Below are 24,995 nucleotides of genomic sequence, written 5' to 3' on the forward strand. Positions count from 1 at the left end.
GAAATAAAAGAGTTTTTCCAGGAACTAAATGAGATTGCATCCTGTCAAAAGTGTTTAGATAAGGTACAGTGCATAGTTCTTAGCGTATGGTCAATAAATTAGACATATGATATGCAGTTCACTTTACTGTTACTAACCAGTTTATAGTTGCAGAGATAAATTTAAAACTAAATCCCAGAATGTCAACTTTGAGTTCAGATAACAGCACCACATGTCATTCTTTCTGTCTAAATAATAGTAACTGATAGAGCAAAACCAGAAGGCCATGTCTGTAATCACACTTATTGCTTTCTCCTACTTCCTCTTTTGTATCTGTCCAATTTGCATAATATAAACCAGTGTTGTCACCTGCCTGTCTGTTGGGCTTTCCTTTTCAGCATGTACCCAAAATTCATATGTGCCAAACTGAGTGAAATCCTCTAGTTACTCCACCTTCCCCTCCTATGACTTCTATGGAACAGCAATAGTATTCATGCAATGGCTCAAGCTGTAAATCTGGATTAATCCTTGACCCCTCTTTTTCCTTACTCCCTGCACCCAATCGAGTTTGGGCCATGAATCTTAATCCAAGTTCTCACTTTCTCTCCCTTGGACTCTGGTTGAATACCACAACTGGTTTTCATTCACCAAGTCTCGATTCCTCCAGTCCATTTTCCATCCAGTAGCCACAGATTCATCTGAAATTCAAATTTGAGCATGTCTTTTTGCAGATGAACATCCTTAAATGGCTATATATTAGTTTTTGTATTATGCCACTATGTCCAGATTTCTTGGCTAGTATGAAAATCCTTCTGTGGTCTGTCTTCCTTATTTTTTTTCTACCTTCGTTTCCAGCCACTTTTTTTCCCCAAGCATATATTTCAGGCATACCCAGGTATTTAACTTGTCTAAAAATTCATGCCTTTTCAGACCTCTCAGATTTTGAATATTCTATCACTACTTTTAGAATACTCTTCACCCAATTACCTCAAGCCTAATAACATTTCTGAACTTGCCCGATGGCTCTCTGCTCATGCCCAGTGGTACTTCCTTCTCTCCAAAAGCCATTCAGGCCTAGTTCTATGGCTTCACATGGTGCATGTTATTGTGATTATTTGTCTTTATAAAAAAAGGAGTTTTAAATGAATATAGAATAAAATATGTCACAGAATATGTGTAAGGTATGAATGTTAGACATGAAATCAGCATGAGCTTCTTTTCAGCTTACTCAGTTTAAAAAAATAACATTATTATTGTTATTACTTTTCTAGTTGATTGTTTGTTCTTTGCATATCCTTGATGATAATTTGTCATCAATTAAATGTGTGACAAATGTCTTCCCCTAGTTAGTAGTTTATGTATCAACCTCATATGGAAACTGTTGCTAAATATAAATTCTTTGTTCTAGTATTGTCAAATGTATTAAATTTCTTTATGTTTTATGCTTTTGTGACTTTACATAACCCATCCAGTTTTAGTTAGCTTTTTGTCACTGTGACCAAAAGCACTGACAAGAAAATGTAGAGATGGAAGTGTATTTTGGCTTATGGTTTTAGAGGTTCAGTCCATAGTTAGCCAACTCTGTAGCTCTGGGCTTCAAGTGAGGCAGAACGTCATGGCAGAGGAAATCAGGTTGGGGCATGGCAGTAAGGAAGCAGAAGCACAGAGAGCGCTTTGTTCACCAAGGACAGAATATAAACCTCAAAGGCATGTCCCAGTGACCTACCTCCTCCAACAACATCTTACCTACACTCAGTTGCGGCCCAGTAAATCCATATTAGTGGATTAATTCATCAATTAGTTTACACCTCTCATAATCTATTCATTTCACCTCTGAAAATTTTCGCATGTCTCACACATAAGCTTTTGGGGGACCCCTAAGATCTCAACCACAACACCTTACTATGAGATCACAAAGTTATTTTCCTAGATTGTATTCTAAGATTTTATATTTTTGTTATTTACACTTAAGTTTTTAATCCATCTGGGTTCTGGAATTGATTGTTATGTACTGTGTGAGATAGAATCTGGTTTCATCTATTCTTTCCACATAACCAATTGTCCCAGTATCATTTATTAAAAATATAACCATTCCCAATTATTCTTTTCTTTGTGATATAGTAATTTAATTTTCCACACACAAATAGAAAAATGTTTTGAGCTATTTGAAGTATTATTGATCTACTTACCCTTTTACCAGTATCTCATTTTCTTGAGACTATAATTTTATATTCTAACATGAAATGAGGTAAAGGAAAATTACTTTTATCCAATTTTTTATTCTTCATCTTCCTTGTTTATTTGGAAAGTTTAGTTATATGAGACCTTTTTTTAATTCCCTATAAATTTTTGAGACAACTTGTCAAATAAAAAGCATGCACACATCATAATACCAGATCTTAAATTATACTATAGACCTAATAGTAACAAACAGCATGGTATTGGCACCAAAGCAGACATGTAGACCAATGGTACAGAATGAAAAACAAAGAGACAAACCCACATAATTATAGTTATCTCATATACACAGGAGCCAAAAAATATATTAGAGAAAAGATAGACTTTTCAACAAATGGTGCTGGGAAAACTGGAAATTCATAATGTAGCAGAATGAAATTGAACCCCTATATCTCAGCCTGCACAAAACTCAACCTAAAGTAGATCAAGGACATAGGCATTAGACCAGAGACACTATACTTTCTGGAAGAAAAAGTAGGCCAAAATCTATATCATGTAGGCTTGGGAACAGACTTCCTCAATAAGACTTTTACAGCACAAGAAGTAAAATCAGGAATCAATAAATAGGATGGAATCAAACTAAAAAGCTTCTTCATAGCAAAGGAAACAATCAAGAATGTAAAGTGAGAACCTACAGAATGGGAGAAAATTTTAGCTACCTGCACCTCAGAGCATTAATCTCAAGGATATAAAAAGAACTCAAAAAACTTAACACACACACACACACACACACACACACACACACACACCCTAAATCAATAAATGAGCAAAGGAACTGAACAGACACTTCACAGAAGAAGAAATATAATCAGTCAACAAATATATGAAAAAATCTTCAAAATCACTGGCAATTAGAGAAATGCAAATTAAAACTATACTGAGCTTTCATCTCACTCCAGTCAGAATGGCTGGCAATTACAAAGAATACAAGTAATAATAAATGTTGGCAAGAATGTGGGGACAAATGTGCACTCATACATTGCTAGCAAAACTGCAAATTGGTACAACCACTCTGGAAAGTAGTATGGAAATTCCTCAGAAAACTTAAAATGGAACCACCATTTGACCCAGTTATCACACTCGATAATATAGTGATGTGGCCACATCAATGTTCATAGCAGCTCAATTCACAATAGCTAAGCTCTGTTCATAGTAATCATGAAAATAGACAACAATAAATTACTACTTTTCTCTCCTCTTTAAGTTGTCAAAAATTTAATTCTGATAATGCCTTGTGTTGAATGGAAGTCAATAGAAATTCTCTATCTCAATTGTGAGAATGTAAATTAGTACAATCATTTGTAATACTATTTGTTTTTGTCATGTGGATATGAGTATTCATAATCTTTCTGTCTCTGAAATTACTTTCTCATATCTATTTCCAAGAAAATCTCTTGAATATATGTCCCAAGAGACTTGCTCTAGAATGTTCAAGATATCATTGTTCTATTGATTGGAGCAAAGATAAACAGATAATTATTTCAGTGAAATAAAGTAGTGCAGCTACCTACAGTTCAGTGGAAAAAAAATAAGAGCAAAACAAAGTTCAAAAGACAACCAAGAATATGGTACTCATTTTATAAAGAGTTCTAAAAACCAAACAATATTCTGACTTAGTTATACAAATATAATAGCCCAAATATGGCTATTAAATGAATACAAAAAATAATAAACACAAAATTCAAGGCAGTGGCTTCCTGGGGTGATGGGTAGAAGGAAGCATATTGAGGTATATAAACTAGTGTCAATCTAGTTCACTATTGTAGCTGTTTGCTATGTAACAAATAAACAAATAAGTCTGGGCACACTGGTGCACACCTGTAATCCCAGTGGCTAGGGAAGCTGAGGCAGGAGGATCACGAGTTCAAAACCAACCTCAGCAAAAGCGAGGTGCTCAGCAACTCTGCGATACCTTGTCTCAAAGTAAAATATAAAAAGGGCTGGGGATGTGGACATGCTTGCATGAGTTTTTATAGTTAATTCAAATTCTACATTCCTGTATTCCATTAAAACGTGAACATATATGTTAGTAATACATCTCTTTCCTCCAGCTCAAAGTACAAAATAAGGTAATATCTCTGTAGCATCTAGTTAGGCAGTTTTCCCATTTCCTTTTAGGTTTCCTCTTTTGGTTACATTCTCTGGAGACTGAATCCAAAGATTCAATGCTCCCAGGCTGCCACAGGTGTCAGTGTTGAAAATAGATGGTCACTGGGTCCAAAGGCCAATCTAGCTACAAAGATGTGTGGGTGTGTGGCTATATGGAGAAACTGTAGCTTCTAATGGTTCAGGAGGAAGGAGTAAGCCAAAAATATCACCATATCATACTTGGAGTCACCACAGAGCTATTAGTCTTAATCTTGTTCTCAGGATTAGAGAGGTTGTTTCAAAAATTTTCTGAGGCTTAGACATATGTCTTTTTTGCTCAGCCATGTATTTTTTTTTTTAATTTTATCTTTGTATATCATCAGTCCTCTTCTACTCTGCCATGGTCGGTTTCCCTTGAGGAAGCTCTATTGTTCCTTCTTGCCAGTTGGTAAAATGGTATACAGTAGTCCCCCTTCATCCATCAGGGTATGTTCCAAAACCCACACCTTCCCCAAAGTGGATGCCTGAAACTTTGGGTAGTTCTGAACCCATATACTATGTGTCTTTTCTTGTGCATGCATACCTATGGTAAAGTTTAATTTATGAATTAAGCACAGTGAGATACTAACAACAATAATTAATAATCAAGTAGAACAATTATAACAACTTATTGTGGCAAAGTTATGTAAATTTTGTCTCTCTCTCACACACACATAATGTCTCTTTTTTTATTTTGTGATGAGGGGAATTGAATCCAGGGGTGCTTTACCACTGAGCCACATCCCCTACCCTTTTTACTTTGTATTTTGACACAGGGTCTCACTGAGCTGGTAGGATGGCATCAAACTTAGAATCCTCCTATCTCAGCCTCCCCAGTAGCTGAGATTATAGGTATGTACCAGTGCCCAGCTCTCTCACACAGTATTTTAATTGTACTATGTTCACCTTGTAATGATGTAAGATGTTCCAATTCCTACATTATAAAATGAAGTGAAATGTATAAAAGTCATTGTGACATACTGTTAGGCTGCTACATAAGGGTTACTTGAACACAAGCACTCTAGTACCTCAAGAGTTAATCTGATACCTGAGATGGCTACAAGTGACTAGCAGGTGGGTAGTGTATATAGCATGGATATGCTGACAAAGGGGTGATTCATGTCCCAGGGGAGATGGAGAGGGACAGCATGAGATTTCAATCTGCCACTCATAGCAGCACACAATTTAAAATTAATGCATTTTTCATTTCTGGAATTTTCTATTTAATATTTTTGAACCACAGTTAGCTGGAACCTTGGATAAGGAAGGAATATTTCAGTTTCTTGGATATAGTGAGCTTCAAAAGGAAAGGGTACAAGATTCATTCCCCTTCAAAAGGAAAAGGTACACGATTCATTCCCTTTGCTCTGTATATATTGTTTATCTCTTAAAAACATATTTAAGTTTTAATCTTTCCCTATGAATTGTCCCCCAGTTATGTAATTATTAGAGAATGATGAAGTGATTCTTTACAGAACTAAGGTTTGTCCAATGTGACTCGCTGTCTCTACCAGAAGCAAGAGAAGAGCAACTTTGTGTAGTAATGTTTTTGCTGACTATTTAAAAATTAAGATCTAAAACTATGCTAATATTTGTGCAAATATTTGTAAATATTTTAAAAAACACTTTCACTTATATTTTTATGCCATAATATAACTGAATATGCTTTGAAATAAAAACATTTTTTTGTTGTTGTTGTTCTTTCCCTTCCTTAAGCAGAGCTACTGGAAGAAGGTGAGTGAAGAGCATTTACAAATTTTGTGGGGCCCAGCACAAAATGAAAATGTAGAGTACCTTGTTTAAAAACTCTTTTAAGATTTCAAGTGGGAGACTAAAGAGCATTCAGCTAAGTGTCAGTCCTTTAAAGCTTTCTTCTCCATGAAACTACACAACTGCATACCCACAGAGTGATCCTGGGCCAAACTGAGGTCACTAAAATAACTATAATTTAAATTCCTGCAGGACCCTGATGTCTTCCAGTGACCTGTGTTATATTTCATTTCTATCTGAATTATCAATGGGAAATGAACTTTCACATTTTAGAAAAGGAAAATGACAATAAAGGCACTTAAACCACATAGGAATAAATTTAAACCAAGTAACATCTGAAAAGATTTCGGCATAACAACGGGAATTATTAAAGATATAATATTGATGCCTGATTCCTTCAGGTCTAAGAGATTTGATGAGATAAATTATTTCAGTGACATTCATGCAAAAAAAAATAAAGAAAAAAAAAGAAGTGGATAGTAAAGCCTCTTCTTTTTTTTTTAAGAGAGAGAGAGAGGGAGAATTTTAATATTAATTTTTTAGTTATCGGCAGACACAACATCTTTGTTATGTATGGGGTGTTGAGGATCGAACCCGGACTGCACACATGCCAGGCGAGCTCACTACCGCTTGAGCCATATCCCCAGCCCCATAAAGCCTCTTCTTAGTGTCTGAAATGTTAGATGCAGTATGGACTGTGACCATCCCAGGTCATCCTAAAGATCTGGAGGACACACATCCACTTTTCTACTTGAAGTACTGGTCCCACCTATATGTGGTTGGGATTATGTTCTGCAGGGCCACCTACAATTCAGCAATTCAGATTTGTTACTACAGCCTTTATGTAATGGCAGGCTTAGAATTTCAGCCGGGCAGGTGAGGAAAATTTAGGTGAAGCAGAGACTCCTGAGAGGAGGCAAGAATGTGTTAGGCTCATTTAAGTTCTTCAACAATGGCAAGGTGTTTGTTTCACTTCCAGATCCAATTCCCTTGAGATTAAATGTTACAAAAAAGTCATAAAACAGCCCAATTAACAATAGTTTAGGTCTTCTATTTTTATATAAATAGTCATAGTAAACAGAAAGTGACAAAGTTTCTTCCACAAGGAGTAAACAATGGCAACTTTCACAATGAAACAGGTATGTAGAGAAGGGATTATAAAGAAAACATCTTGTTCTATCTTGAAACTTTTTTTACACAAGTAAATTGTTGCCCTACTGATGAAGTAGTATTGTTGGTAAGTGATGAAGAATCTTTTTCCAATTGGTAATGTGCAGAGAGAATATGTAGGCATGAGAAAAATTGTTGAAGGTGCAGGACTGAATATGAATTTGTAATAAAAGGCAGATTCTTTCTAATATGTGAAGAGGATAAGGTGAAGCCTTTTAATAGTACACATGTTTCTTGGGAAGCATATTTAAAATACTGGAAAGGATTACTTCTTCATAAGTGACTGAGAAATGTATTATTACAGGTGTTCACCTAAGTGAAACATAGGGCCAAAACAGTTTCATGGGCTTTTTTACATACAATTACACTACTTTTTTAGCAGGAACATTTTTTGATCATTTTTCTGAACATTTTCTGTATTCTTGAATGTAGTTTTTTCAAGGAAGGAAGAAAGGAAAGAGTCTTTGATAATGCTTATTATACATCCATCAAGCATTGTTCTAAGACCGTTCACATGTGTTATTTAATGCATTAACATTCATTAACACTAAAATTTGATAAAACTGGAAAACTAAAATAAAAAAGAAATCAATTGTTTGGGTGAGTGCAAAATAATTTCAAGGCAAGCAGAAAGAATGATTAGCAAGAAGACTGAAATTTAATTCATAAAACTTAAAATGTCAACTTCAAAGAAACTTAAATGTCTTTAAAAGTGATTATAAAGCAGAAAAATATTTAACAAGGAGATATTAATGAAATTTAAAGACAAGGTAAAATTAAATGAGATCACAATTAAAAATCAGAAAATCTGTATTGTGATTTTGGTTTTGCACTTTAATTATTTTCATGGGGAATATTAAAAAAAACTTCCATTTTTATAGTTTAGCAGAAAAAAAATTTAGATATAATAGTTTTTATAAGCTGATTGGGCAAGAAATTCACTGTATTCCAAATCTTTAACTTTTGTGCCTGAGCTTATAGAAATGCAACAGTAATAGAGAAATTGTCTGACATTTCATTTAATTATACTTCAATTTGCACATCTATACATGCTTACATTAAATGGTTTTTAAAAATAGGAAAAATTTGATCCTGAAACAATATAATCTTGAAAATATTGTTTTGCATTAAACTTTCCAAATGTGATCAATTGAAATATGTGAAAGATATGATTAATAACACCTATGTGAAATGTCACAGCAGGAACTATGCCAAAAGCCAGGCATCATGGCGCACAAATCCCAGTTTCTTGGGGGGGTGAGGCAATAGAATCTTAAGTTCAAGATCAGTCTCAGCAACTTAGCAAGACCCTGTGTCAAATTAAAGGACTAAGGATGTATCTCAGAGGTAAAGCGGCCTTGGGTTTAATCCCCAGTACCAAAAATAACAACAACAATAAAATATGTCCAATATGCCATGGAGAATGGCTATGTTTAGGTAGAATAAAGAGTATTTGATAAGCCCTTCAAGTAATTATCTAATGTGCTCCTCACTGTTCTGTGGCAGATGTTTGAGGAATACAGATATGCACTTAGGTATCATATTATGTTTTTTTTTTTTTTTAAAAAAAACCCTCAATTTAGTATGTAAAGCTGATTGGTTAATTAAAGTTCCTGAATACTAAAAGGGAAATGAGTCAAACTCTGTACACCATGATTTGAGACTAAGAATTGAGTAGAACTTTTACAAAAGTGGGATAGTAGGATGACAATTTTATCAGTCATTAAGCCAGGACCAGAACAAGTTTGCAATTAAATTGTACAATGAATGACTGTTGTAGAGTTGCCACAAGCACAAAATTATTGTGTGTATGTCATTTTCATAATTAATTTATTATTTCTCTTTACTGTCTAAGAAGTAAAGTGGTTTTAAAATAAACCAACAAAATTCCCTTTGTGTCTATGCTTTTCTTTTTATTTTTATTTTGATCTGGGAATTGAACTTAGGGTCTCAAGTGTGTCAAGCATATACTCTATCACTCACTGGGTTACATTCCCAGCCCTTCCCATGCTTTTTTTTTGAGCATACCAAAGGTAACCAGAATTTTCCTTTGTTTTTCATAGTACTGAATTTTTGCTGTGGTCATGCCTAACTGTCCAGCAGGTGGCAAACATGCAATACCAAATGGTTGAAAAACTTGGTACCAGCACAGAGGGACAATTCCTTGCCTCTTACTGCTTTTTCCCTATAAGAATGTTAGGAGGAACACAATGAAATGCCCTAAATATACTAGAAACTCTAGAAACTCCCATTTTTAGATGCTAAAAATTAATATAGTTTGAGAAATAGTTGTACACATTTTAGAGATTTGTGGATCAAAATGTTTTGATGAACTCTTTCAGGAATACGTCTCTTTCTGTCAACAGCATTTAGAGTGCTATTTGGTAGAAACTTCAAAGACAGTTTGGTAGTGTTCCTGTTTTCTGGTGTCTGATCTCCCAGATGACAGATATAAAAATGGCTCCTTCCTCCATCTTTGGTTCCATTCCTAAAACATTTCCCATCACACAGTTAGGCCATTAGTTCTCTGCAGGTGGGGGTTTGCCTCAGAGTAGGAAGGAAAAAACAATAAAATTACCAACAATAAACTCATCCTTTGGAATCAGCTGGGAAAGACTTTTTAATTTTAAATCTTCCCCTACTCTCTGATAGCTAACTTGACTATTTTATTTATTTATTTTAAACATCACTGTCCAAATTTGAGGACAAAGAACACTGGGGAAAAAACAATGAAATTAGAAACACCTCTTCTCTCACCCTTGCATTTGAGAGATCTCTGAGCATTACTTTTTGAAAGGCCTCAGACATATCCTACCCCTGGAGAAGGTGCTTTTGTCCTGTTATTTGTATTAGGCAATTTTATCTTCTTTTAAAATCTTATTAACACATTGAGATCCAGATCAAAAGTCACAGTTGTACTGGGATATTTTTGTCTAGCCCAGACTGAATTTACCTTGTCCAGCTTTTGTCTTTAGTTGTGCATTTTGCCTAGATCTTTCTTTGATTAGTGAATTAGCGTTGTTGCTTTTAGCTGAAGTTCAAAATCATTGAGGTTTTTAAGTCATACGTAGTTTATCTCTTCAGCAGTTTCATATTTTTGAAGTCAGAGACTATACGCTTTCTTGTTCATTTCACTGTGTCTTGTATATTGTGAGCCTCCAGTAGATATTTCTTGCTCAATTTGTGATTGGTGCTTTTACATCAGAGAGAGTGACACTTGGTTAATCTGTCAGTAACAGGCCAAGTCTGATAGATGTGAGGTCATTGAAAGTCAAAAACCAAAGACTTCTCTGCAAAATTAATAGTATGCTTTGCATATTGCTTTTTTTCCTAATGTACATTAAAAAAGAAAAGTATTATAACTCGTGAGCACATTACATTCCAAAGATAGGTGTAAATCATAATCTGTGGATTTTTTTTAATATTTAAGCCGGAAATAGTGGGCAGAACAAGAAGGTATGTACTTGTATTTTCTTAGTGAGGACTGACTTGCTTTTTTAAAGCTCCCTAACCACCTGCTCATAGCCCTCTGTGTGGATCCTGCTCAGGAAACTTATTAGATTGTCATTATGGCCTGTTGTCTGTTGTACAGGCTTTGAATAGACATAGCAAGGAGGTACACTGCTTAAAGAAGTAAAATTGGTCATACAATTCCCCTTCTCCTTCCCTTTCCCTCTCACCTCTCTTCCCTATTAAGTGGTAATCTTCTCATGCTCTTTCTCCCTATCCCATTTTGAGTCACCACCCTTATATCAGAGAAGATATGTCAAGATCATTGTACTGTCATGTGTAACTATTTTTTTTAAAAAAAAAGTATAAGTGGTATAGCTTTGCTCTCTGCCTGTCTCTGCCTTAGATGCCCTGGCTGGTGGGATGCTTATCAAGGCTTCATGATTTGCTGAAGATGATGACCCCATCAGATAATTAGGGTCCTTCGATGATTCCTCCCCATTAAACAGCCCTACCATGAAAAATCGAAGCATAGTGAAAATGGTGGGACACATGAATAAAACTCTTTCCAAATAATAATCTCCTGGACCCATAAGGCAATAAAACACAAGCTAATCAAGTATGATTATGTATTTCAGATTCATTTGAGGAAGAAACGCATGTGTTGTTTAATAACTATTCTTTCTGTATATATCAGTTATGGGGACTGGGTTTGTAGCTCAATGGTACAGCACTTGCCTAGCACGCATGAGGCACTGGGTTTGATCCTCAGCACCACATAAAAATAAGTAAGTAAAATAAAGGTATTGTGTCCATCTACAACTAAAAAGTGTTTTTTTTAAAAAGGAAGATCAATTACGGTTACTTCAATAATAAACCTATTTCTTCTTTTCCTCCTCTTTCTCGCCCTCCTTCCTCTTCTTCTTATTTTCAGATCTTAAAATAATTAAGTAAAAGTTTTAAATATTTGTGATACAATTTGAATTGAGAAAAATACAAATAATGATCATTTAAGCCTATTGGGTTAGAATGCATAAGACTACAGTCAAATTATATAAATAAATTAATGGGAAAGACACAAGTAATATTTCAGCATACTTATGTTTCTGGAGTTGTCTACATCTTTCTTGAGGCTTTCTATGAAAGCACATATAAGACATAGATTACTTTGTCTATATTCTGACAGAGTACCATGTGCTCTTGCTTTTCTGAAGGAAACATTCGACTGTTCTGAGTATGGAAATGGATCCTGTCCAGAAAATGAGAGGTCCCTGGGCACCCGAGTGGCCATGTATTCTCTTATGGCAGGAGCCATATTCATCACGGTGTTCGGAAATCTTGCCATGATAGTTTCCATTTCCTACTTCAAGCAGCTTCACACACCAACCAACTTCCTCATCCTGTCCATGGCAGTCACTGACTTCCTCCTGGGATTCACCATCATGCCATACAGTATGGTCAGATCCGTGGAGAACTGCTGGTATTTTGGGCTTACATTTTGCAAGATTCATTATAGTTTTGACCTGATGCTTAGCATCACATCCATTTTTCATCTTTGCTCAGTGGCCATTGATAGATTTTATGCTATCTGTTACCCTTTACGATATTCCACCAAAATGACGATTCCAGTCATCAAACGGTTGCTACTTCTCTGCTGGTCAGTCCCTGGAGCCTTTGCCTTTGGGGTGGTCTTCTCAGAGACTTATGCTGATGGAATAGAAGGCTATGACATCTTGGTCGCTTGTTCCAGTTCCTGCCCGGTCATGTTCAACAAGCTATGGGGGACCACTTTGTTTATGGCAGGTTTCTTCACTCCTGGATCTATGATGGTGGGGATTTATGGCAAAATTTTTGCAGTATCCAGAAAACATGCTCGTGCAATCAATAACTTGCCAGAAAATCAAAATAATCAAATGAGGAAAGACAAAAAAGCAGCCAAAACTTTAGGAATAGTGATGGGTGTTTTTTTGTTATGTTGGTTTCCCTGTTTTTTCACAATTTTACTGGATCCCTTTTTGAACTTCTCTACTCCTGCTGTTTTGTTTGATGCCTTGACCTGGTTTGGCTATTTTAACTCCACGTGTAATCCCTTAATATATGGTTTCTTCTATCCCTGGTTTCGAAGAGCACTTAAGTACATTCTCCTAGGTAAAGTTTTCAGCTCACATTTCCATGATACTAATTTGCTTACTCAAAAAGAAACTGGATAGACTTATTTATGGATGAGTGAATTAAAGCAAAAGGACTGGAACTTTGAAGAATTAAGTTGTTTAAAGGGTGTGTGCGTGTGTGTGTTTGCATGCACACACACATTATTTTTGTTAGCATGGAAGGCTCCTGATTACTAAGACTTGGAAAAACAAATCTTCTCTTTTGATCAAAATTGCTCCAATCTTTCACACATCCACTACTTAGAACCAAAAAAAAAAAAAAAAAAAAAAAAAAGAAAGAAAAGAAAAATTAGAAAGCTAAATAAGATGGGAAAAAAGCCAGAAATAGAAGAAAAAAGATGCACAAAAACTTGTTTGCTATTCAAAGTGGCCCAAAATGAAGACTGAACTTGAACTTGAAAAGTGCCCACCCCTCTCACCACCACACACACTTTGTGTGAAGCCCTTTAATGTTTGGTCCCAGTGTCCAATCAAGTGCATTTTGAAACACCAACAATTAAAAATTATTAGTAAGCAAGTGTGGATATAAAGATTTCAAAATCCCATGTAATGTCAGGAAGCAATATTTTGTTAGCTGAGGGTTGAACTTTCGCTAGATTTTACTATAGTGAGATTATGTGTGTATGTTTATAAAAGAAGAACTGGAAAATGTGTAACTGAGGTCATAAATTTTGTGCAAGCTTTCATTAATGTCTCATCATCTTAATCACAGAAATTGGCAATTTTCTTTTACTAGCAGTAGAATACTGTTCAATACCTTTCTTTCTTCTTTAGTCCCGCCCACATTTTGTATTGTTATTTGACATGCTGATGTTTAATAAATACAACATAACTACCAGAAAAGTTGTGCTTTGAGTCCCTCATTCTTTTTTGGTTAATATCTACACTCGTATTTTTCCGTAGTAGTAGTGAAAGGGGAAACAAAGAAGAAAACTAATATTTACTCGGGGCTGTGCATACTAGAAACTTTATATTCATTATTTAGTAACGAAGTTGAGGCTTATGAATACCTAGTGGGCTGTGATCAGTGATGTGCTGGCAAAAATTTAATATCTGGCTCTCAAGAAAAGAAAAGAAAAAGGAAGGAAGAAAAAAAGAGCCCTGATTTGTAGAGTTTGACAATTTATGTAGCATACAAACAAAAATCTTCCCTTATAATTGTTTTTAAGCTATGACCATAGTGTCAAAAGGTTCTCAAAATTCCTGAAAAGTAAACAACCTGTTTCTGAAAGTGGACATGAGTGGTTCCCAGGTACTTCTGGCTGCAAACAACATTCTTAATGAAAAGCAAATTAGCATAGAAGAAAATAGATAAATTAGAATCCATAACCTGCCTGGAGGGTATTGCCTTAGGAAGTTTTAATTTCAGGGGTGTGTGTGTGTGTGTGTGTGTGTGTGTGTGTGTGTGTGTGTTTATATGTGAATTGTGTTTCACTGAAATATTTGTTTTTCATTTATTTTACATCACTGAAAACATTAGCAATTTTTTTACATAAATGACCACAAGTTTGCTTTGATCTTAGCTCATTACACAGATTGCAACTCAACAGTGACCATTCAGCAATCAATTTAAGGGTTAGTTTTGCTGAAATATAGCAACCTAAGGATGGGTGTGCCACATGTTCTCTATATTTACTGCATCCTGGTGGGCCTGCTGGTAGGCTGGTCCTTTCTTATAACCTACCATGGGAAAGTGAAAGAACACAACTTATTTTAAATGAGGAAGAGAGATTGCAATGTGAACTAAGAAAAGGAACAAGTGATCTTACATGAATAAAGTAATTCAGCTAGGTACAGTCATGGAAGCTAATCTGGTATATTAGCTGCTATTGATATTGGGTCATGTGTCTAAATGATGATGCTTATGCTATTTTGGTATTTAAATACACATAAATATTTTGTTCCTTTAAAAGATCCATTGCTAAAAAATGAGCAAAATCAAATTTATCATTACAATAAGAGTCCATAACCTGCCTGGAGGGTATTGCTTTAGGAATTAAAAGGTATTTGACAGAATTAAAGTGATTTGAATTAAAAATTTTAAATTTATTTCCCGACTCCTTAAAATATGGCATGAGAAAATAAAATCAAATATCTTGGTGGGAGGTATACCTGTTGTCATTGGCCAGAAAGGGGTTTGCAAAGGTCCCTTTTACAAATGATGATGTTTGTGCTGGTGGTTTTTGTTTGTGCTGGAGCTTACAGACAAAATAAACATTTGACCACAGTATGTGGACCATAAACATTCTTATGCTGCTTCTTCTATTTGACCTATTTGTATTTTTTATTTTATCTGTTGTGAGGCTGCGGATGGAACTCAAGGCTTTATCTATGCTAGGCAAGCCTTCTCCCACTCAGCCCATCCCCACTCATATTGGTATTTGGAGGCACCGTTCACATGGCCCCTTCTGTAAAAATCTGCTGAGTTATATTCAAACAGCTGCTTTTCCTTCATTTCTTTCCCCTGCACTTTTCCGTTTGAAGGTGTAGTCATCCAGCCTTGTTCACTGATGAAGCAGTGATTCAGCTGCCCTCTCTCATGCCTTCTGCTTTTGTTTCCCAGGGCTGGCCAAGTAATTTCACCTGCACCCAAAGTTTGATAGGAAGTAACAGATAAGAAAACTGAGTCCAAGTGATTGTGTAACTTAACGTGGATTACACCACTAGTTATAGAAGCAGGATTAGAATCCAACTTCTTAACTTCTCATTTAGTATTCTTATAAAAGAATCATAAAATCAGGGTATCTTTTCATTGTTTGTGACACCTTGTACCTTCTTTCTTTTTTCTTTTAACTCAGGATTTTGTTTAAACAGGTACAAATTACTGAAGTAAAAAATAAATATGCCTCCCACTCCATTATCTTCTCATATAAAGTGAAAACAGAATCCTTTTAGGAGTTATGCAATACTCCTCCCTGGATATTACCAACACTTAATTTAGCCTTCACACGTTATGTGCTTTTAAACATAGAGAAGTTTTGGTATCATATCTTTCCAGAATAAAGACCCTATGGCCATGAAATCATATATAAGATTTTATTATCCTTCATTTGAAAAATAAGAAAATAACTGAAAACTCTCTGGGACATTAAAAACACACAGAAAACTCCCTGGGACATTGAACATACACAGAATTTTTCAATATCCCCCAGGAAAGAGAGTTAAGAGAATAATTCTACTGGGGCTCTGCAGTTAGTGCCTCTGTGGAGTTCCTGTATCTGCCTTCTCCACTCCAAAGTTCTTAAGAGAAGAGGCAAACTTATTAGAACAGACATCTTCATCCTCTACACCAAACTTTCTGGAACTTCCGTTAGCACACCTGCTGTGTCACCAAAAGAGACTCCATGATTCACAACTAACTTTCCAGGAAAGGAAAGGTACTGAGTCAATAAAAATGATTTGGAAATGTATATCCTTCTTTCACTCTTACTGATTTATTCTATTCTTTGAAATAATCAAACAACAATAATTACATTTTATTAGTAAACAGAAATTGTTACAAATAGGTTGTAAGAGAGATGGAAGGATTTTGTTTTTCTAACTGAAAAGTAATTATTATGGTATTTCAATGAAAGGTGTTGAATTTCCCATAAAAAATTGTGTGAGGTGTTTTATAAATTTTTATGTAGTGGCATATAAGATATTTTTGGAAAGTACAAAACTATGCAAGTCATGATTCAGTATGTTTAAGGTACTCAGGTTATTCAATAATATTACAATGTATTTTCCTCTTTAGTATTATATCTTAACTTAAAATATCTGTCATGTACTACTTAAATCCCTAGCAGATGCCACATTTAATTTTGGGTATTTTTTCTCTTACAAGCAGCATTTACTTAAGATACTCTATTGCCTTTTTGCCCACAAAACTATTCCTTCAGTCCAAATACAAAGAGTGGCCAAACAACAAAAAAAAAAAATTCAGATTGTTTATGATTCAAAACAATCCTTTGCAACTTCAATGGATGTAAAAATAACATATGTATCTTGAAGAGATGTACATTTGGGGATAGTTCTGAGATTTTTTCGTCTCAAAGCCATTCTGAGGAGATGAAAATGAGGCTGGCTCATGAACCATGATTTGATTAGCAAGGATTTACTGAAGCCATAAATTTTCTTGCTGTCAAATAGATTAGAAGTAGATTGTTACCCATTGTTAGAGAAGGAAAGGGATGGAGGGGGTTCTCTAAAACAGGAACCAGAAAACCTATATTTTAATGCTGATTCCAGCATTTAATGCAGTGGCTACTTCAAGACTTTAGTTATTTCATATACATGGAGTAATTGGGAGGATGCAAGAAAAAGGTTCTTATCAATTTAGAAACTTTAAGACACCCAGATTTCTTATTGTAAACTGAGTTTTGTTTTTAATAATTCATTTGTTAGCATTTGTCTAAACAGCTTTTGCTGTTTTCCTAATATTTTAATCTTTCCCAATCAGGATTAGAGAATATTATGAGAAAATGCTTATTAATTAGGTTTATATGATGTATTGAAGTTAACTTGTATTTAATTCAACAAGCCATTACTGGTAGCCGGCCATATATATGACTCTGTATTAAGTGTTGCAAGTGTGAACAGATTAGAATGATGCTAATTATTTCATCCAATTCTGAAAATGATATTTGTGCTGAGCCCTGAAGTGGACAGAGATGAAGGGTCTGGCAATTGTATGGAAGAAAGGGAGTAGGTCAAGTCGTAGAATGGACATTTGCAGAACAACACAGAGACCACCATGGCTAAGGTAACTGGGGGATTGGAGACTGAAGGAAGGAGGCATGAAGCAAAGTTTCCATGAAAATGGCTGCTGAAATATGCATGTGGAGCACATGCAATGCTGTAATCTGACCCTCCAGCCCAGGTGAGCTTTCCCAGACCCTCTGTGTCCATCACAAAAAAGTAAACGTGGTCCTGACAAAGGATGCATTTAGATTAATTCCTCCTGGCCCCCAATCTCTAACTCATCCTCTGAAACTTAGATTTAGTAAATACTTTTCTCTTCTGCTAGTTTTTAAATAATGCTATAGTTTATAGCTAATTATATGAAAGATGCTATATGGTTTTAATTCTCATTTACATTTTTGCCCCTGCTTTCTGAAATAGAATTTGCCCTACCTGTTCTGTGTATATATTTACTGTCACTAAAAAATGGTTTTCCTGTTACTAGCTGCTTTTTAAAAGACAATGTTTTCAAGATATTATTCCTGTCTGTTGCCAAGTGCCATGCTGGCGTACTTGTGTCACTTGGATAAATCAGTCATTTAAATATCAGACACTATTTCTTAACTTTATAATGTTATGAAGTAAAAAAAAAAAAAAAAACTACTGTGTATCATATAAAGTAAATTTATAGAACTATTTTCTTCTGTTTATCTTAAGTTTGAAGTGCTGTACTTGAATACAATCTACTTATTGTCAACCCTGAAATAATTTCCAATTAGTCTTTACTGTTATAACCATGAATGTTCATTGTGGTTTATATTAGATATTAGAGAATTTAACAGATACATTTTGATAAGGGTCAAAACAATATCTTTTTAGTTATACTACATATATCATTTACTAGTATTTTTGAATAAAATGCTAGCACACATTATGAAATTACTTATGAAATTGTATTGTTAACCTATTGTCTTAATTTTAACAAGTTGAATAAAAATTAACACAAATTTGCTTTTTAAATGAAATTTATCTTTAGACTAAGAATGTCTTTGGAGCTTTAAGATAAAATTTACATTTGAAAGTATTTATTTTAACATCAATTTTAAGGGGTTCATAAAAATTAGCCTTGTTTTCTGACCATTGATAATAGGAATATAGTGGAGCAATCATTGTTTGTGTTAGTTCTAGGTGCTGATTTTGGTAACAGACTCTTTTCCTTCCTGGAATATCATACAGAAGCATTTAAAAGATTCTGTGATCTGTAGAGGCTACATTTTTTGATAATCATTGTTTGATAACAATATTGACATTCACATTATTTGGTGCCTTGTAAGTACCATGTAAAAATATTTATTTCCTCTGTTGAAATTCTGGATTATAAGTTTTCATTTCCAACTACAATTTATATTGCATTTATATTTTAAGGCTTCGAAAATTAGATTCTGCACCTAGAGTTTGCTATGAGGCTACCAATGCCTCCTACTTAAATGAATGTATCCAGCCTCTCAAAGATTCTCTTGAGCATGCTTTAACTCCATGACATAATCTAACATTGCAAATCTGACATTTTGCAAATGTATATGGCTGGAGATATTCCAATCTTATCACTTAGGGATTGAAACTAAAACTTGAGAGGAAAAATTGAAAATTGAATAATTTTCAATCCATCTTGAAACTTATTTGAAATCACTAGTATTTGAACATTTATTACTGCCAAAAAAGACAATTTAACACAATCCACTTGGCTCAGAAAATAGATTAAATCAAATACTTTTTTTTTTTAAAAAAAGCAAAAGTGAAAGAGGTTCACTTCTCTGAAAGAAAGCAGGGAGGAGAGTAGGAACAATGCCAATAGCTTCAAATCCACATAGGCAATTTCCAAACTTATAGGCATATTATGAAGCAAAAATTTATCTTCAAATCAGTCACTAAGAAATCAGAATATAGACGTGGCTGTATAACCAATGTGATCCTGCAATCTGTACACGTGGAAAAATAAGATTACATATCCCATTTGAATCAAATGTATGATATGTCAAGATCATTGTAATGTTTTGAGCAACTAATAAAAAAAATTAAAACAACAACAACAACAAAAGAAATCAGAATATAGATTTCCAGAGAACATTGTTAGTTTGTTAAAGCTGGTCAATGTAGACTTCATTAAGTGCTAATGCATGTTTTTCAAATATTATCTCTGATCTTTAAATCAAATAATCAAGTGCATTACTCAGGAGGAAACAGAGGCCCAAGGACATTAAATGACTTGTTCAAAATGGAGCAGATAATAAGTGGTAGAACCAATAAAACAACACATTTCCAATTTTAAAGTCATACCATGGAAATTCAGATAGCAAGGAGGTTGGAACTGTACCATGTAGCAGTTCTTTGTAATATTTTACTTGAGGATTTCTCAGTTTAAAACATTCATGATTTTTCCTTATACCAATAGTTAGTGCTAATAAGAAGAAATACATAGTAGAAGATTTGATATCATATTGAAACACCTAGTAGAACATCCCAGTCCTTAATAAATGAGCATTTGCTTGTGTGCAGTGCTTAGTGAGGCTATCTCAATGTCATGGCTGTGATCATTAAGATCACAAGGGCAATTGGGACATGGTAGTCTCCTAGGCAATCATATACTTCAACTCTGTACATGTGTGTTCGAAGACATAGATACTATACAAGTTAATTTGTAAGTCTGTGCTCTCTGACATTGTCCTTTGTTTTAGTTTGGAGAATATATGAGTTTCAGCTGGAAGAAAATTTCTAATACCCCTAAGCGGTAGGTGAAACTGAAAAGAGCCAGTATAGCACCTTCCTAACATGTTCATGGGACAATGAAAATGAATCACACCACCCTGAACTCAAGTGCTTTTAGCAGAAATACTCAATAGCTTTGTTTTCTTCTACTAATACTTTATATTTCTCTTTAGTTCTCTTCTCTGTAGTCTAAAATATCAGTGAAATATGCCCATGTCACATCTCTCAGCTCTGCCTGTCTAAATACTACTCTGGGAGGGATTTCTTTATAGCAATCTCAGAAATAATTTAATCCCAGAAGGTGTCTTCATGAAATATGCTCCTGGAACTAGTCCATTCATCTATGACAAAGTTTCAAGTATATAGAATCCATTGCTTTTATTGAAACAATGCAGATATTTTTTAAAATGACCATAACCTACCTTATTTATACACTTACTCATTCACAAATCTTATCCTGTATCTACTATAATCACTAAACTGGTACTGAGAATCCAAGAGTGCACCAGATAGACAAGTTCTTCCTCTCATGGTGTTGTAACAGAAAGACACACCCTGTCAGATGTAGTTGTTTTGTTTGTTTGTTTAGTTTATTAGATAAAGTTGAGAAAAAACAAAATGTGAGTCTCTTTGTATTTTAACATTCACCATTCAACAATTATTTGTAAAGTGCTGTCACTTGTAGGTCAAAATGGAACCTAGGTTAGATGCTCACAATCTTTCCTTGATGAAAACCATGGAAGAAAGAGGAGATGAGGAAGAGTGGGAGAAGATCAATAGTGGAGGGAACACATTCTTACTATGGATTAGACATGCACCAGGGTTGAAGTGTCATTCAGCGAGTCTCTGCTCTGAGCCTCAGACTTCATTCCATGTCTCTCTTTCATCTTGTTTCTTTGATCTTCTGTTTTCTGTTCATAAGAATTGATTTAAAACTAATAGCCTTTGGCTTGTCAATGACCCACAAACTATTGGAACTGAAAGCACATCTAGCCAGCACACCTCATGTTACCAGAGCTCCCCACTGGTCCCCACTGGCTCCCAGAACTAGAAGAACTCCCAGGGCAACGATCTTTTCCTGCCTGCTTTTTTGGAAAGCAGTAATGTAAACCTTTAACCAGAGGAAGCCCAAGATTCCTGTGGAATGATCTGCTCAAGAAGGCATCCTCCTAAGACTTTTCTGAACAGAAGTCTTCCTGTGACTTGAGAACAGGAAACTTCTCTGACTGGCATCATACAGGGTTTATATTTTTTGGTTTTGTTTTTGTCACAGTGTCTTCCTTCTTCCATCTCTCAGGAAGAATGACAGAATCAAAAAGCAATGAAGTGACCTTCTAACACCTTCCTATCAGGAAAGGACCTTGCTGCTCATCCTTAGAGTTCTTTTTCATACTCTTTCTTAGGGGTTTTAAGTGGGGGGGGGGGAACTAAATTGAACCTGCTTAAATAGATAAAGTTTCTAAATGTACGCTGCAGTTGAATTTCCAATTTGAGAGAATCTGATGTAGCTTCGGAGTGTTCTTTATCTCTAATTCACCACGACTAGGCTCACTTTCCTGAAGCCCACTAAGTAGACTTGACATTACCTTACAGGCACAGCAGCAAGCCCTTCTAAAGTCTATTAGTCAGTTGTATTTCAGGATGATCTATACCCCAGAATAAACAGTAATCCAGATGCAATGACTTATTGAAAGGTTGGATTTATGCAATATCCATCTTCCTTCATTCAGCCTACTGTGACAAACAGCAGCCATGTGAGATATGTGGGATAGGTGTGAGTGTGAAGTTTGTGTTTCTCCTGGGTCACTCATGCCTGTGGCATGACTCCACTAGTTAGAGTCTCAGATAAGCTATAAGACTCAAAAAACAGGAAGGCAAATGAGAACAGGAAAGGAGGACATAGGAAGAGAGAAAGGGAGTAGAAAATAGAGAAGCTATAAAACATTGGCTCTGGTGCATGGTTTATCTCACAGATGTGTGGCTTTCAGCAGCTGTGTTGAAAAGTCATGTTTTGATATTCCACAGCAATATGCCATTTCCAATTCCTAAAATACATGCAGACTTTATGCAAATAAAGAATTCAAATTATTAAAAGAACGTATAATGAAAACTTTGTGACTTAACTTAGATTTTGTTTATTAAGTATTTTTAGGGTGAAAGTGATGTTTGCTTATTGTAGTTCAAGAGTTAATAGGAAATTGGCTGTTCAAGGTAAAAGTAAATCAAAACCTCTTGAAAATCTTTCAATACATTACCAGGGCTGAAAGAGTCATAAACAATCCCATGTTGATTGAATGAATGGATGGAATAAATAATTAGTAAAATAATTAGGAAAGAAGAAGCAGCTGAAATTTTTCATTTTTGTTGGGTAACAATTAACTCAGTAGGCAAATATAGCTGATATAATTTTAAATATTTGAAGTAAGTTAAAGAGTTGAAGTGAATTAATAACAGATGATTTTGAACCCTATTATACTATCAGGAGCTGAAATTTGCTTGGGATCGTTTTCAGAAGAGAAAAAACGACTCATCCTGTTGGAAAGGCATTTGAAGTGACAAAGCACCATGGATCTAACTTATATTCCCAAAGACTTATCCAATTGTCTCAACTTTGGAAACAAATCCTGCCCTCCCACTCATCGCTCTTTTTATGTCCGAGTGATAATGTATTCGGTTATGACTGGAGCCATGGTTATCACCATCTTTGGAAACTTGGTTATAATAGTCTCCATATCACACTTCAGACAGCTTCACTCTCCTACAAACTTTCTGATCCTCTCCATGGCAACCACAGATTTTCTGCTGGGTTTTGTCATCATGCCATACAGCATGGTGCGATCAGTGGAGAGCTGCTGGTATTTTGGGGATGGCTTTTGTAAATTCCATGCAAGTTTTGACATGATGCTAAGCCTAACCTCCATTTTCCACCTCTGTTCCATTGCTATTGATCGATTTTATGCTGTGTGTGACCCTTTACACTACACAACCACAATGACAACCTCAATGATAAAGAGATTGCTAGCATTTTGCTGGTCTGCCCCAGCTCTATTTTCATTTGGTTTAGTTCTATCTGAGGCCAATGTTTCTGGTATGCAGAGCTATGAGATTCTTGTTGCTTGCTTCAAATTCTGTGCACTTACTTTCAACAAATTTTGGGGAACAATATTGTTCACTACCTGTTTCTTTACTCCTGGCTCCATCATGGTTGGTATTTATAGCAAGATTTTTATTGTGTCCAAACGACATGCTCGAGTCATCAGCAATATGCCTGAAAACAAAAAAGGGGAGGTGAAAAATACCCTATCTAAGAAAAAAGACAGGAAAGCAGCTAAGACCCTGGGTATAGTCATGGGGGTGTTTCTAGCTTGTTGGTTGCCCTGTTTTCTTGCCGTTTTGATTGATCCATATTTAGACTACTCCACTCCCATAATTGTGCTTGATCTTTTGGTATGGCTTGGGTATTTCAACTCTACTTGCAACCCCCTCATTCATGGCTTTTTTTATCCATGGTTTCGAAAAGCTCTTAAGTACATTGTGTCAGGAAAAATATTTAGTTCCCATTCAGAAACTGCTAAACTGTTTCCTGAAGCACATTAATGAAAAACCATTACAGAAGTTAATAGAATATTGAAAATGAGATTGCTATTACTTGGTCTTGCAGTCTATACCCCAGACTACTATGGATGTTATTCTTTGAAATTTCTGTAATCCCAGTTCTATAACCTGTACAAGAGTACTTTCAACATCTTAAATCAATCAATGAATGTCTCATTTATTGTTAACTCTGTGTCCAATGTACATGGTGGGAAAAATGTACAAAAGAAATATAAAACATAGTTTGGAACAGGTTCTACTAGATTTATACCCAACCAAAGCCAATATAAATAAAGGGATGGTTTTGTTTTCTATCTGATTCTACTTTGCAAGTTCAGAAAAGGGAAGATCCTTGCGACTAATTTGAGCTTTTAAACATTCTGCTGTCATTTATTTAAAAAAAAATCTAAAAATGCTTTACATGACATTGACAAGTGTCTCTTAAATATCTTAAATGGTTTAAATGCTAGGTGCCCCCACACCCCATGTCCAGGCTTCTTAACCAGCTCTGAACATGCTGGGTTAAAGGGTCACCTTTGCCCAGGGTTTCCAATGGTATTTACCCATGAGAAGCACCCTTGAAAGATCAGTGGATGGAAAGAGGGTAAAATCAGGGTACTTTTCTGCAAACCTACCCCAGAGATGGCTGTTTTCCTCTAAGAAAGGCCATCTCAAGTCCCTTTCCATGTAGTCACCCTCTCAAGAGTTCCTGTAACTGCTCCATTCCCCTGCTCCTCTGGTCTAGCTGGGGTGGTGGCTCCCTCCATTGCTGCTCCTGGGTACAACTCTGTTTCTTGCTGGTTTCCTTCAGCCAGCTGTCCTCACACACCTTTGCAAACACACCCTTCATTAAACTCTCCTCAATCAGCCAGGGTGACTGCACCATCTGTTTCCTGTTGGAAACCTGAGTAATGTAAATTTCATTGCTCACAGATGATGTTTTGAAACCCTCCCCAATGCATCAAGTTCTATATTAGCCTGATATGGTATTTCTTTGTTTTTTCCACATTTAATTGCTCTGCTCAACTCTACATTTCTCTGAAGGAATCACTGACCTCCCCAATAAGT

General features: G+C 35.4%; 2 protein-coding genes across 2 annotated transcripts; both read left to right on the forward strand.

Moving 5' to 3' along the window:
- Positions 1 to 7,229: 7,229 nt before the first annotated feature.
- On the forward strand, positions 7,230 to 12,944 carry LOC143401819 (trace amine-associated receptor 2). Its single transcript, XM_076859438.1, has 2 exons — positions 7,230 to 7,253; positions 11,949 to 12,944. The coding sequence occupies exons 1-2, from the start codon at positions 7,230 to 7,232 to the stop codon at positions 12,942 to 12,944; spliced, it is 1,020 nt and encodes a 339-aa protein (XP_076715553.1).
- A 9,954-nt stretch (positions 12,945 to 22,898) lies between these two features.
- Positions 22,899 to 23,930, forward strand: LOC143402312 (trace amine-associated receptor 3). The gene has a single exon (XM_076859717.2). The coding sequence runs from the start codon at positions 22,899 to 22,901 to the stop codon at positions 23,928 to 23,930; it is 1,032 nt and encodes a 343-aa protein (XP_076715832.1).
- The last annotated feature ends 1,065 nt before the right edge of the window (positions 23,931 to 24,995 follow it).

This window comes from Callospermophilus lateralis, chromosome 6 (genome assembly GCF_048772815.1).
Source record: "Callospermophilus lateralis isolate mCalLat2 chromosome 6, mCalLat2.hap1, whole genome shotgun sequence".
Lineage (NCBI taxonomy): Eukaryota > Metazoa > Chordata > Mammalia > Rodentia > Sciuridae > Callospermophilus > Callospermophilus lateralis.

What these genes read in the sequence shown, in the direction of transcription:
- LOC143401819 (XM_076859438.1), top strand. Translation starts at nt 7,230, where the DNA reads ATGGCAACTTTCACAATGAAACAG. An exon ending in CAACTTTCACAATGAAACAG is followed by an intron (nt 7,254 to 11,948) that starts GTATGTAGAGAA and finishes GCTTTTCTGAAG; the next exon opens with GAAACATTCGACTGTTCTGA.
- LOC143402312 (XM_076859717.2), top strand. Translation starts at nt 22,899, where the DNA reads ATGGATCTAACTTATATTCCCAAAGACTTATCCAATTGTCTCAACTTT.